The sequence below is a fragment of the Malaclemys terrapin genome, chromosome 4, assembly GCF_027887155.1.
Source record: "Malaclemys terrapin pileata isolate rMalTer1 chromosome 4, rMalTer1.hap1, whole genome shotgun sequence".
NCBI classification, from domain to species: domain Eukaryota; kingdom Metazoa; phylum Chordata; order Testudines; family Emydidae; genus Malaclemys; species Malaclemys terrapin.
Genome location: NC_071508.1, coordinates 45,032,468 through 45,047,481, shown reverse-complemented (window position 1 = coordinate 45,047,481; position 15,014 = coordinate 45,032,468). Strand labels below are relative to the sequence as shown.

The 15,014-nt window shown below is 48.9% G+C and overlaps 1 protein-coding gene across 1 annotated transcript; it reads left to right on the top strand.

The window, feature by feature from the left end:
- Positions 1-1,165: 1,165 nt before the first annotated feature.
- IFITM10 (interferon induced transmembrane protein 10) lies at positions 1,166-13,840 on the top strand (the record flags this gene model as incomplete). The annotated part of the gene is made up of 2 exons (XM_054026673.1): positions 1,166-1,642; positions 12,778-13,840. Coding segments are annotated over 2 exons (627 nt in total), but the record flags the coding sequence as incomplete, so codon positions are not given.
- Positions 13,841-15,014: the final 1,174 nt, after the last annotated feature.

The following is a 15,014-nucleotide window of genomic DNA, read 5'->3' as shown; positions in this document are numbered from 1 at the left end:
TCTTCCTCCCCCACTGTCCACCCCCCGCTTCCTCTCCTTCACCAACTCCAGTTATTAAGAAAGCAGAGCCGGAGGCAGTGCTGAGCCGGAGATGCAGCAACTCCCTGCATTCCTCCTTGTGAGTATCCCTCGCTCTCTCCTCTTGCGCCTTTCCCGAGGAGATGGATGGATGGACAGCCGGGTGGCTAGAGGCAGATGGTTCCTGCTAATTACACAGCTAATGGGGTGGGGAGCAGGAGACCGCCTCTTCCCAGCTCCCCCTCACCCTCCTCTGTCCTCGCCCCTTCTTCCGCCTCTCGCCTCGGGGTTGGCCATGCAGGAAAAACTGCTGACAGGTGAAAGGAAATGGGAAATTCAGTTACATCAGGAATTCCAGGGAGATGAGGACTCAGCAAAAAAAAAAAAAAAAGAAAAAAACAGAGGGCAAGAGAGAGAAGCCAGGGCTGCGCTGCCGCAGCTGCACAGCCAGCTGGATTGACAATCATTTAACCTCCCCCCAGCAACCAGCTTCGATCCTGGAATGGGACAGAGAGCAGCAGGGCCCTGATGGATGGACAGGGCGGGGGGAGGGTAACGCTGGAACGGCGCCTGTTTGGAAACTCTCTTTGGAACCTCCCCTCCCCCTTCTTCGGACGTGTTGTTCTTTCTTTCTTTCTTTCTTTCTTTCTTTCTTTTAAAGAAACAAAAGCAGCCGCTGTCTCCCATTCCAGCTTATGTGGGGGAGGGTGGGGGGCCAAGTGAGGAAACATGCTTTATTGCTGGGGCGCTCCCACTGCAAAGGCTTTTGGCAGCGATAATGTGGGACGGTGGGAGTAGAGGAAGAGGGTGACAGATGTCAGAAGCTCCTGGAACTCTCCGGCTATTCTGCGAAGTGGGGCGGGGGGAGACAGAGCATGCTGCGGGAGCTGGGACAGCCAGCTGCATGGAGAGCAGGAACTGTTCCACTGCTGCATACATTACAGACTGCTCAGTGTGCAGGAGAATGCTCCTTTGTGGTACATGAGTGTAAATACTATTCTCTGTCTCCTCCCCCTCCTCTACCCTGCTCTCCTCCCTCCCCTCTACCTACTCCCTCTCTCTTCTCCCCAATCTCTCCTTTATCCCTCTGCCTCTCCTTTCTCTCTTCTTCCTCTCCTCCGTTTCGTTCCCTTGATCCCCCCTGCTTTATTTCATCCCCGTCATTCTCCGTTTCCCCTCCCCACCCCCAATCTTTCACAGGGGATTTCACTTTGCCAGGATACAGTCTGGTAAATTTGCAGCAGCCACCACGGAGAGAACACAGGAACCCCCCTTGGGCCCGCCGTGTCCCTTTGACGGAGCATTCTGGATTCAGAGACCCCCCCAGCAGGGGTGCTTTGCTGGCATTCCCAAGCCTCCTGCCATCCCACAAGCTTCGCCTGCCCTATCTCCCTCTTCGGCTGTTTGCTACATGGAGAACAAGAGCTGCAAAGGGGACAGCCTGCGGCCAGCTGTCCAGTGCAAACACTCTGTCGAGAAGAAGACAATGACCAACCCCACAACGGTGATTGAAATCTACCCAGACACCACCGAGGTGAACGATTACTATCTCTGGTCCATCTTCAACTTCGTATACCTCAACTTCTGCTGTCTCGGCTTCATCGCCTTGGCCTATTCTTTGAAAGTAAGTACTGATTGCAAGCCACCCTGTGGGGAACACACTGAGCCAGAGCCATAGCTGGGGTAAATCGGTGCCGTGGCTGTTGAAGTCAACAGAGCAATGCCAGTTTACCCCTGTGGAGGATCGGGCCCTGTCATGTTAATACACATTGTCAGGGGAGATCCTGGGAATGGAAATGTTGTTTTGTGAGTGGTGTGGGTATCCATGGCATTCAGATACCAAGGTAAGGGGCATCACAGAAGAATCTAGATAGAGAGATAAGAGGAATCAGTGACGATGGCTCTGAATTGGCTTTTGTTGTGACTGGAGATTTATAATTCTCACTCGTCTGCAGGCTTGGTTATAGCGTAATTCTGAGAATTAGAACAGTTGAATTTACTACCAGGAGGACAAACAATTTCCTCCCCAGGTAGCCAGAATCCCTCAGCATCTGGAGACCTGTGTGGGGCAACCCCCATCTCCATAGGAGAGGGCTTCAACTGGTGGTGGGGAATCCTGAATGCCAATAGGCTATTGGGGGCTCCCAGGTGTATGATGATGATAAGAAGCTCTTTACATCTTCCCAGTACTTTGCAAATCAAACTTAATTCAGCCTGGCAACGTTTCTGCGGGGTGGGGGGGGAGGGAGGAGGCTGTGGGGGGGATAAGTATTATCCCCATCTTGCAGACAGGAACACTGAGGCACAGAGCACTGAGGTGACTTGGTGATGGTCCCAGTAGAAGTCCATCTGAGAGCTGGGAATAGAATCTTGGAAATCCTGCCTGGCAGTCCTGTGTTCCACGCACCAAAGCCTCTCACATCAGTCTGGTACCGGCATGCTGAGGCTCTACATAAGGTAGTTTAGCTAGAGGCACTGGGCCAGATCCTCAAATCATGTAAATCAGTGACTCCACTGACTGCAGGGGAGCTCTGGTGATTTATGCAAAGTCAAAGATCTGGCCCAGTACTGGAAAAGGAAGTCAGTCTTTTAAGAACTCCTTAGGGGGCTGATTAAATCTGGACTCAGCTGAGAGTCCTTCCATTGATTTCAGCAGGCTTTGGATCAGGTCCTTAGTGAGTGTTTCCTGGAGTATGGGGCTAGTGAGGGCTCCAAAGAGAAGGAAGGAAAAGAGCAACTGTGCAAACTGGAGGACCCGGGAGATCGGTGGGATTGGCTTTAAGCACAAACGCACCAAATGGCCACTTGTGCCCCAGCTCTTTTGTCCCCCCATCCCATCCTCTACAAGTTCTGCCACTCCGAGCCCAGCCCCTCCTCTTCTAGCAGTGGGACCAGAAAGGCATGAAGCAACTTGTTTCCTTCCCTGGCTCTGGCTAAAGCAGCAGTGAGAAAAGCAGCTCATGGCCTGATTCTCCCCAGGGTCCCCTAAACCATAAGGCCAGCCTTGGAGACCTGCCAGGAATGTGAAAACGAGGTCTGCTAACTAAGGTGATGGAAGACCATGGAGGGCTTCATAAGGGAGGAATGAAAATAGATGCATGAATGAACTGGGAGCCAGCGTGCAGAGTGCAGCCCAGGGAGAATGGGACCTGAGTAGTTCGGGGTGGCCAGCCTGTATCCTGCAGCCTGTGTCCTGCTCTCTGTTTGCTGGATCACCCTCGAAATGGAATCAGAGTCTGATTCTAAGAGGCCAGTTGCCCCAGTCTGCTACTCTTCTCTGAGGGCTCCAGACCTCTGCGTGTTTGTAAGACAACACTATCCTGAGGTAACGCTATCCTTTGAGTCCATGAAATCTTCCAGAATTATTCCCTGTAAGTGCCAGATGAGTACAGACCAGCTGGGCTGCAGGATTTCATTGCTGGTGAACTCAGCCAGCAAGCAGTTGCTAATCATCTGTTAAGGAAGAGAGGGTCTGAGGGTTTGGAGGGGTTTTGTTGTTGGGTTTTGTTTTGTTTTTTCATAAAAGCAATTAGATAATTATATATGTAAATGAGACCAGGCTCCTGGGTGGCCCTGAATGTGTCATGGTTTGGGTGGCCTCGGGGACAGGAATCTAGTGGATGTGTTTTGGCAGGCAGCATTTACAGGAAGGCCAGTGTACAGAGGGATTCATCACAGAAACAGATCAATTAACCCCATCTAACTCCAGTGACTGTGACTTCCACAAGAATACCAGGAGGCTGTTTCTGAACCAGCCAGGCCCTGGGGTCCTGTTATAGCAAAGGCAGTGTGGCCTAGACCACTGAGCACAGGGATTCTGATTGCCACTCGCTGGGTGACCTTGGGAAGTCCCCTAACCTTCTCTGTGCCTCAGTTTCCCCATCCACGAAATGGGGGTGAGAATGCTCACTCACCTTCCTTGCAGGGGTGTCAGGAGGTTTAACTCACTGCTGTTTGTAAAGTGCACTGAATATAAAGGACTATACAAGTGCTGAGCATTACCATTGCCAGGGCTGTCCCAAGGACATTTAGGGCCACTGCCAACATCAAACAAGGATGGTATGGAAGTCTCGCTTACCACGTAACACTCCGTGGGATGGGCGCACCAGTATAGGACAAGAAATAGGCTTTTCCCCTTTCCTCTGCCCCCCCCCATGTGTTTATTAGCTTAAATTTGCTTTAATAACATGGACGCTTCTCCCCCACAAGGGAACCATTGATGCGGGGAGGGGGGAGGAATGACTAGGAGAGTTAGGCTGAACTCAGGAAAAGGAAAATATAAGCTGACGATCAGGAGACAGCACTGTCTATCAGTCTGTGGAACAGTCTCCTGTTGGAAGTGGGGTAGTTCCCATCACTTGAGAAATATACAACTAAACTGAACCAGACAGGGTGAATTAGCTGTAGGGTACAGTCCTGCTCTGGCAGGGGATGGACTAGACCATGATTTCTCAATCTTTTTGATACCAAGGATCAGCTTGCTGCCTTCCTAAACTGTGTCAGGGAGATATTGGGGACTGGCACCAGTCCAAGGACCAGTCACTGAGAAACACTGGACTAGATGGCCCAACAGGTCTTTCCCATCTTGACTAGCTTCAGTTCTTTGGCAGAATAAAAACGGCAAACATAACATTCCTCAGAGATCCATGACAGAGTCAGGGAATGGCAAGGAGATAATGACCACGATATTTCAGGCCATGATGTGTAGAGCCGCATAAAAGAGAAAATGGGGGAATATCTGGATGTAGCAAAAGAACTCCCCTGGGAAAGGCCTATAGAATGGAAGAGAAAATGTGGTCATTTCTATAGTCTTAACCATCCTATAGAGTTTTATAGAGAATGATATGCCTGCTAGAGAGAGAGAGAGAGAGAGAGAGAGTGTGTGTGTGTGTGTGTGTGTGTGTGTGTGTGTGTGTGTGTAAATAGCAACAAAGAGTCCTGTGGTACCTTATAGACTAACAGACATATTGGAGCATAAGCTTTCGTGGTGAGTGTATGCGTGTGTCTGTGTACACACAAGTGCATAAAAGACCTCTACTCTTTATTAGTTGCTATAGGACGTTAGAGTCATTTCTACAGAGCCCTACTCGTTTCATCTCTATCTCTGTTACATTTCGTAGGGCTTTCCCATAAGGTAAGAAAAGACTGGAATGAGGAAAATAACTGGGAAAAATGTCCTGTTAGTTAGACCTTCTTCTTGTCCCCTGAAGCAAAGTTTAGACGTGCAGATTTAGGCCCCACTCCTTCAAGAAGCACCATGCTGAGTAGAGACCCAGTGGAGTCCATGAGGCTGCAGGACCGGGGCTGCTATTATGAATAAAACCAAGGTGTTTCTTCATTGGGAACCACAGCTTGTGATTTCCTGCCTAGGGTGCAGCTTTAGGGTCCCCGGATTTTGTTCTTTAAACTTACTTCACATGAATGTAAACATTTTAAAAACCCTAAAAAACGTTGTTTTAAATAACAAAAACACAGAGTCCCATCGGCTTCATTAGGACCACTTGTGCTGAAAGCTAAGCACGTGTTTAAGTACCTTGCTGAATCAGGGCCTTTAGTGTGCTTTAATATTGCCTTTAAAAATGTTTCAGAAATAATACACTTACTTCTGTTCTTTCTTTGTCTTCATGCCTCCCAGAGTGCGTGTGGCTAGAGAGCTCTATAGATCTCTCGCTGTGTGTAGATTGTTAGACTGCAATAGCACCAAAATGTGCTAGATGCTCTAGGCACACATTGGCCCCTGCACCAAAGAGCTTACAGTCTCAGTCAGAGAAACATACCAAGTGGAGACTGGGCACAGGCTACAACATACAAGCCAAGTATTTGATATAAGCTTTGTATCTGCACATCTGGTCTTTACTTATACTCCCTCTTTCTAACCCATAGTGGGCCAGATCCTCAGCTGGTGTACATTGGAATAGCTTTGTTGACTGCAACGAAGCTGCATCAGTTTACACCAGCTGAGGGTTTGGCTCCAGCACTCCTTGGTCTGTAGGATCAGCGAGATGGAAAGGAAAAACTGTGCCTAGTTGTGAATGGATGTGTGTATTTGGAGGAGGGTGGAGGGAATGATTAGACGTGGGTGCGGAGAGATTTGAAAGCTCATGTCAGCACTAGCATTAGTACAGCACAGATGCCAACACCACCTGATAAACTTGGCTAGGAAGATGATTTTTTGTTTTGTTTTGTTTTTGTTTTGCCAGAAGCAAATTTTGTGGCCTTGACTTTTGCACAGGCTATTCAGCTTGCTTCCCCCCTCTCTCCTATTTCCCAGCTCTAAGCACTAATAAATGATGCATCAGCACTTACTGTTAAGAGATCAATCACCAGCAGTTTTATCACAAGAGACCTTTGGGGAAAGCCAAATCCTTCAATGTACCAATTACACAAAAAGGCAGTAGATCAGAGAGGCTGGGATCACAGTCAGTTTTTATTCTGGAAGTCTAATGTCAGGATGCATATATGGACATCAGGAAAATGAGGAACCTAGACTCCTTTTTGTGTCCACCCATAGTTCCAGGGTTTTACTGATTTTAAAAAAATCTTCCCGTGTGTGCCATCAGGTGATCCTATGCTACCGCCAAAAGATGCATCACACCAAGCGTGTGGGAACTACAGGGCATCTGAGATCCTTGCATTTATATAGCCTGTTTTCCATTTTAAATGAACATAAGTTCTGCATATGAGTAATGTATGTGCTGGAGCCATATTGATTGTACCTTTTACTGCTCCAACTCTACCAATGGCAGTTTAAAGTGGAAAGGAAAATGAATAGAATAACAGTGGTGCAGCTACACCTGTGTCAGATAAAGAGCTTACTTTGTGGATCCTTTCCTTTCCAGTGGAGATCAGGTTTTAGTGCACATCTAACCATAGAGAGGCAGTGAGGTGTAGTGGATAGGTACAAGGCTGAGAATCAGAAAACCTAGGTCTTATTCCTGGCTGTGCCCTAGGTGGGTGATTTTGGGCACTTCCTTTCTCTGTGTCCCCTCCCACCTTTTGTCAGTCTTGTCTATTTAGAGTGTAAGCAGATGAGGGTGTCAATGTTGCATCTTTGCATTTGAGGGAAAGGGATTAGAATGGCCGAAGAGGTCTAGCTCCCGTGATTCTGTGGAATGAGGGAGGTTGCATCTCCTGAGTTCTCAGGCAGGCGTATGGTACCAATGACTCCATGAGAAAAGACATCAGCCTCTCAGGCTGTTCTCTTAGTGTTTCTCAACCTTTTTGACACCAGGGACCGGCTTGCTGCCTTCTTAAACTGTGTTGGGGAGATCTCAGGGACCAGCGCCAGCCCCGAAGATCTCAGGGATTGGTAGTTGAGAAACACTGTCTTAGAAGACCAACAACTTTCAGGAATTAAAATAAATCCAGCTGCTTCCCAAGCAGTCCAGTGACAGAGCGAGCCAATGAGACAAGATCCTAGTGCTAGTCCGTGAGGAGAGACTGTACCAGAGGTGCTCACAAGCTGGAGGGCTTACAACCAATTTGTAGAGCAATCCGAGACTCTCCACCCTCTTCCAACATGGGAAGTTATTTGTGTGCAGTGAAGCAGAAATTGGTGTACTATTTGGAGCAGATGGGTTTACAGGCCCCCCAGCCAGTGCACACAGCCTACATGCAACCAACAGCAGGTTGGATAGCAAAGCCCAAGCAGCATTAGATACAGTCACATCAGAATTATTATTATTAAAATGCATGTGTCTGCATGGTACACTAACACAATATGTGACAGCCGTACAATGTGACCTGTCCCCTGCTCCGGAGGATCTGAGGGGGACAAGGCCTGGCCTAAAAGCAGGGAAAAGAGTTTGTGGAGAGAGCGTTGCTGAGGAAACCAAGGCAGGAAAGATCCCTGGAAGAAAGGGAGGGTTGAAAGGAGAAGATAGTGGACACTGAGCAAACAAGTAGACAAGAGACTTCCAAGTCCAGAACACATGAAGGTGCAAGAAAGAGACAAAGGGGAGAGATGAGGAGGGAGGATTGGTAGGCACATAGGAGAAAGTTGGGCAGTAGGAGAAAATGAGATCAGAGATACTGGAGCTTGGAGCTGATGAACTATGAGACAGGAAGCCTAACAGGAGTGGAAAGGGACTGACGGTGGTGTGGACAGAACAGCAGGAGAGGAAGATGACTCTAGTGCTGGCATTCTGGATATGCTGAAGGGAGAGAGGTGAGCAACTGCCTGGAAAGGCAGTGACAGTTGGCCGGGGGAAAGTTGGCCAAGGCAGGTACAAGTTCCATTAGTGGGGTTGGAGAGGAGAACCTGGATCTGGTGAAGTTAAAGTGCAAGACTGGATTTAAAGGCTGTCTGTGGAGGTGTGGGGAGGAAGGCGAGAGAAACGTAGGAATTGCCATACTGGATCAGATCTAAGACCCATCTAGTGCAGTATCCCGTCTCTAACCGTGCTAGCCACCAGATGCTTCAAAGGAAGGAATAGGGACCTCGCAGCAGGCAGATGTGGGATAATTTCCTCTGAATCTCCAATGATTAGAGGTTGGTTTAAGGCCTGTGGTATAATCCCTTCTAGAATTGCTGTTATCACTCACAAAGTGACATGGATAAGGGATGGACTTGTGATTAAGAACATAAGAATGGCCCTACTTGATCAGACCAAGGGTCCATCTAGCCCAGTATCCTGTCTTCCGAAAGTGGCCAATGCCAGGTGCCCCAGAGAGAATGAACAGAACAGGTAATCATCAAGTGATCCATCCCCTGTCGCTCATTCCCAGCTTCTGGCAAACAGAGGCTAGGGACACCATCCCTGTCCGTCCTGGCTAATACCCATTGATGGACCTATCCTCCATGAATTTATCTAGTTCTTTTTTGAACCCTAGGAACTGGACTGGGACAAACGAGCTCTGAGTTTAATTCCTGTCTCTACCACCTAGCCTTCCTGTGTGGCCTTGGGCAAGTCACTTAGCATCTCTGTGCCTCCTGTCTGAAAGGGAGATGCTGTTCTTCTGCCTTCCAGAGGGCTTGTGAGGACACATGCTTTAATGTTTGTGGGGTACTGAAGTATCATAGTAATGGTCATGTGAGTATCGAGATAGACGGTGGTGAGGCCGGGATACAGGGAGGATGGGCAACTCCGTACTGGTGACAGAGAAGGGAAGGAGAGGAAATGTTCATCTACTCTTAGAGAGATTGAGTTTGTGCTACCAGGGATGATGGCCAAGTGGGCATTGGAGATGGGAGCCCAGACAGAAGAGGAGAAGCCAGGACAGAAAGCTGTAGGAAGCTTACTCAGACTGTAAACAATTTGGGGCAGAGATTGTCTTTTTGTTATATGTGAATACAATGCCCATCCCAGTGGGGCCCTGACAGTTGATTGAAGCCTCTAGGCTTTACCACAATATAAATGATAATGAATAACAATGAATCATTTGAATAGAGGTGCTAGCTGATGCCACAGGAGCATATGGGAAAAGAGGAGGGGACCAAGGACAGAACCCTGAAGGAGTCCAACAGACAGAGGGAGAGGGGAGGATGAAGTGCCAACAAAGGGGAGGCCAAAGCAGCCATCAAAGAAGTCAGAAGAAAACTTGGGGAGAAAGCGGAGGGCAAAAGAAAGCTCAGATATTTTGAAGGCGGTAGTGAGCTCAAGTAAAGTATGGCTAGAGAAGACTCCCTGTGAATTTGCTAGGAGGAGATAGGTCATATTATGCCACCTGTCAGGACATTTTTGGTGGAGCAGAGAGGGCACAAGCCAGAGTGGAGGGAATCAAGGAGAGGGGAAGAGCATGGGGCACGCTGGAGGAGTTTTCAGGATAAGGTGGACATTAGAGAAGCAGCTGGGACTGTAGAATCAATAGTATGCCGAGGAAGGAGGCAGAGGGGAGAGTGATAAGGGAGGGAATCGGAGACGGAATCATGGTGGAGAGGACTAGATGGGGACAGGAGGACAGGCTGAGTGAGCAGAGGCATGCTGAGGGTTAGACATCAGAGTCAGAAGCAAGGGTGAAGGAGGAGAGTGTGGGGTGGGTGGTGGAAGGGTTGGGGAAAGTGGCAGAAGAGAGTCCTTGAAGGATATTCTCACTTGGAACACACGTGCAAGCTGGTAAGATCCGGGGCTGAGGATGAAGTGGAGGAGGGTAGGTGCTGGGAAGAGGGGTCCAGGAGGGCGTTCCTGGTACAGAGGGGCTGGCAGCACAGAAATTGACAAGGAAGAAGAAGCAGATCTTGTGAGCTGGGAGGAGGGCAGAGGAGGAAGGAGAGCAGCAATCTGTGCAGTCATGGGACACTCTGTGAAAATGCTCAGTGGTGCAAGAACTGGAGCGGAAGGAGTGAAGGCAGGGAAGAACCAAGGGTGGGGAAGAGAGGAAAGGGCGGCTCCAGACGAGGGGGGAGATGGGAGCTGAGTGAAGGAGAGAAGTTAGAAGCTGGGGGCGCGGGGGGACAGAGGGCAGGAAGAAAAGGAGGAATGAAAAAATGGGAAAAGGGAGGGGAGGGAGAGGAGACCAGTGGGAAGCATCTGAATGGGGAAAGGGGGGTGAGGTGGAAGGGGAAGGAGAGAGAGGCCTGGAGAGAAATAGAGAAGAATGGTGAGAGGAGGCCAGTAGGAGGGAGGTGGAGGAGTAGAAGTGTCCCTGGAGGAGTTTGTCTCACGCAATGAATACTTGTCCCCTCTCTCCCTCGGCCTCTCAGGAGTGTAGCTCTGCCTAGGACCTTCCTTGAATGATTTCCATTCTGGTGAGCGCGGCTGACCCCGTGGGATACAGAGCATGCGTCTGCCCAGCTCCCTTTCGTAATGGGAGATCCCCGCTGGCAGCTTTGCCAACAGATTAGGATTGTATCCATGGTGAGCTCTGGTGCTCACTACATGGTGTTTTAGGGCTTGATTCCCACACCTACTCCCTTCCGCCCAAGATAATGAAACCTGTACACTTAACCTCCGAACTCCTCCATCCCCAGACCTCAGCTGTGCAGCGGCTTGGGCTTGTCTGCCTGAAGCCCCCCTCCCCCTGCTGAGTTTGCATAGGGGCCTGCACAGAAAAGGAAGAGCTTTCTTGTGCTTACTCTGCTCTGCAGGGAGAGCAACAGGCCCCATGAGAGAGTGGCTCACTTCTCCATCTGACTGCTGCTGTTCTCAGTAGCTGCTGCTGGGTGCGTGTGACAGTCTGGTCGTGTCACTAGACGCTCTCCAGGTCTAGATGCACCATGGCAGGTGGGGGAGCGAGGTACAGATACTTAACATACATGTGCTACGTGTTTGACTGACCGCCGCAGTAGGGTCTCGCATGCAGCCTTATGTCAGCGAAAGACTCCTTCCCAGAGGCCGGTGTGAAGCATTATAAAAACAGGGAGTGTGTTTGCAAAGGACCCTCCCCTCCAGGGCAACAGAGTGGAAGAAGCCACATATTAGAATGCGTGGGACGTTACTCCAAGGTCTGGAATGAGCTTCGGGCCTCCGTGAGCTGGAATCACACAGCAATTTTCTGAGACTGAGGCGGCCGTTACCGCCCTGTGTCCAATGAGTCATGTCAAGCTCCCAGGCCAGCATCGGCTTGTAAGTGCTGCCAGAGTTACAGAGCAAATCACTGAAAAGTGACTGAAATCAATCCTGGTGTATTTTTGGAAAACTCTTGGTCGATAAAAGCATTCGATTCTTTCTAGGTAGGACTGTGGTGCAGGCTCAGTGGTTTACGCGGCTTGCCAGCGACATCTAGTGTTCAGACAGGAGCACCATAAACGTGTTCACATTTCTGAGAGCAAATTTAGGGTCTGAGGGAAGCAGCAGCCACTGGAGGCTGAAATCCTCCATCCCCGGAATAGGTACAACAAGGACAGCATTCCCCTGCTGCCCCACTCTGACCACCTCTGGGAGTGAAGAGGTAAATCTCCAGGCCCATTCTGTCCCTATCCTGTTTGCTGAGACTGTGGGCCAGGGTCTAATCAGTGTCAGTTCTGATGGTGATTTTGTGGTGTGGACGTGCATCTGCTACGAACTGGACTGAGAACACCGGCATATTTGATATATTGTAAACTACTGACCAGCTGCTGAGTGATAACACCATTTGGTCACTATCAGCATGGACTGTTGTCAAACTCATGAGTGTACAAGGTCATTACCAATCTTCAGAGCCATCCTGTCCTCCCCCAACATGGACACGTTTAAAGTCACGGCCTCTGAAATAGCATGCATATAAGACCATGACATTACTGCTGAAAATTGTCAGTTGCAGCATTGGTAGGCATAAACTGCATAGGACCTGCCAAAAGAGTGTGTTAACCTAGCCATATTAATATGCTGTAGGATTGTGCATAGCCTCTAACTGCTGTAGGAGCTAATGCCAGATTTCACAATCCCAGTCTCTGAATGCAGTAGAAAGCACATTCACAATGGAACAAGTGCCAGCGTTCCCACTCTAAAGGCAGTGGGACCCAAACCCCAGCACATTAGTGTTGGGATTCACACTCCCACCTTCGGAATACAATAGGAAGCATTCACTAGTGTTGGGATTCACATTCCCGCCTTCGGAATACAATAGGAAGCATTCACTAGTGTTGGGATTCACACTCCCGCCTTCGGAATACAATAGGAAGCATGCACTAGTGCTAGAATTCACCCTATAGTGCACCCAGCATCCATACCTGAATGCACGATAGTGCCAGGAATTACACCCAACTTTGGAATGCAGTAGAAACAGGTACAAAGTGTCCAAACGCACTAACCCCTGCTTATATCACTTTAAGCCGGTTAGTTTGCTTATCCTTTTTTTTTTTTTTTTTTTTTATGTCTCTCCAAATTCTTTTTGTCTCAGGTCCGGGATAAGAAACTCCTCAATGACCTGAACGGAGCTGTCGAAGATGCCAAGACAGCCCGGCTTTTTAACATCACCAGCTCGGCACTCGCCACTTTCTGCATCATCCTCGTCTTCATCTTCCTGCGCTACCCGCTCACTGACTATTAGAGCAAGGCCAGCAGCCGCTGCCGAAATGCCTCAGTGCCAGAAGTGTCCATCGAATTTCCTCCAGCAAGGACATGAAACAACAATCCATCTTGATTGCAAAAAATAAATACAAAGTAAAACCCACCAAGCCACGCCCCCCCTCCCCCAACTCCCAACCCTGACTGGTATTTGCACTTCTGTAGAAAAAGAAATTACTTTTACATTTTTTACAGAAAAATATTTATTTTCATGATAAACAAAAGTGGGTGATGACAATATGCAAAGCTTAGAACTAACCACAACATGAGCCAATAGCTGTGTAGCTAGATGCTGCAACCATAGTGGCGGCCGAGGAGTCAGAGAGAACATTGTGTCATCGAAGATCCACTGATTAAAGTTACATAAGCAGCCCAAGCGCTGAGCTGTGTTTTAGATGGAAAACAGCAAATAGCCCTATTGGGAGAGCTGAACTCCAGATCTACCGGGAAGTATGTGCACTGATTTAGAGCTCAAGAGAGGGAGGAAAAATGCCTGCTACTGCAAGATAAAACTGAGAAGTAAAGCAGGGCAGATTCAGGACATATCAGATGTGTTCAGGCTGCTACCACGTCCTCTCTCTCTCTCTCTTCCCCTCACTCCCTTGTATATTTTGTTCTTTTCCTCTTTTTATACATTTATTCATTGAATTTCATTTGAAGGCCAGACTAGTTTACCATTCCCCATCCCCAGAGAGCTTTATCCTTGAGAGTTCATAGTGGAGAATCCTGAAGCCGCCCGATAAACCCCAAAGAATTAAAACAAAACAAAACTCCTCCATGGAATCTCCTGCAAATGCCGAGAACGTAGGCAACCTTTGGAGAACTTGCATATATCCTGTACACCGACTCCTACTGTATTTCTGTAAACTTTCAATAAAGATAATAATACCTCTGCCCATCCGATGCCATTCTGGTTAATTTCACAGATTGCCACAGATTAGGGCTTTTTCCCCCTTTGGTCCCATATTAAGCCAATGAGGGGCAGAGAAGAGAATTAAAACTCCTATTGGACACTATAACCTGCCTCTACAGCCATAATCCCCTACCTTTGCGGTCTACAGGGATAGGCCTGGAGTAATGGGCCACCTCCCTTAATGACGTGAAAGGAAGTTAAATAACAGGCAGGGAGCAGCTCCACAAGCAGTGCAATAGGGGACTGATACACAAGCAGCAACCACAGTGGCAGGCATGGAAGGGGATGGTGCCAGTTAGAACCCAGCTGATGTAAGAATTTCCACCTTGTGTATTAACAAAATGTAGGGACTGGAGTTGGGGGAGAGGAGGAAAGAGGTAACAGGAACTAGGGGAAATCTGGGGGCTTCTAAAGCCCCTGACCAGGCACATGTGAAGTTCATCACCATCCCAGTGAGGACACGCTGCTCTGGAGTACATGGACTGGAACATGTTGTCATACCAGTGATGGTGATATGCTGTTGAGAGTTTAACAAAGGAACTCCCTTAAGATCATTCCACTTCGCTCAGCTGGAAATGTTACATTCCCTGGGTAAAATGTGCTTTCCACTGAAAATCATCCACCTCTCCGAACCCTTCAATCCTTCCACCGCCCATCCCTTTTGACCCCTGCCCTCCCAGCGTGTCATAGGAACACGAACCCCACTGAGTGGCATCTCTGTCTAGCAGCTGTTCCACACAGCAGCAGCAGCAGAGGTAGGCAGGTGTCTTGCTGCCCCTGCCTATAGTGGAGCTGGCAGGTGAATTATCCTGTGGGCATGCAGTGATTGGCTGAATGGACAGTGGGTTCCCTGGATGGGAATGGATCCTCTATGTTGAGAACTATTAGATCCCTGAATTGAGAAAGCGTGTGTGTGTCGTGGTGGTGGTGGGGATTTTCTCAGATCTGCCTATTGCAGGGCTCTTACACCTTCCTCCAAAGTATCTGGTACTGACCACTGTCTGAGACAGGCTACTGGACTAGATGGACTTTGGGTCTGATCCAATATAGAAATTCCTGTGTTCCAATGTCTCCCTTGTTTGTTTCCAGTCTCCCCTAGCCAGTGTGGAATTGGAGTGAGTTTCCCCAGGGGGGCTCAGGATGGGGTTCCCAGTTCC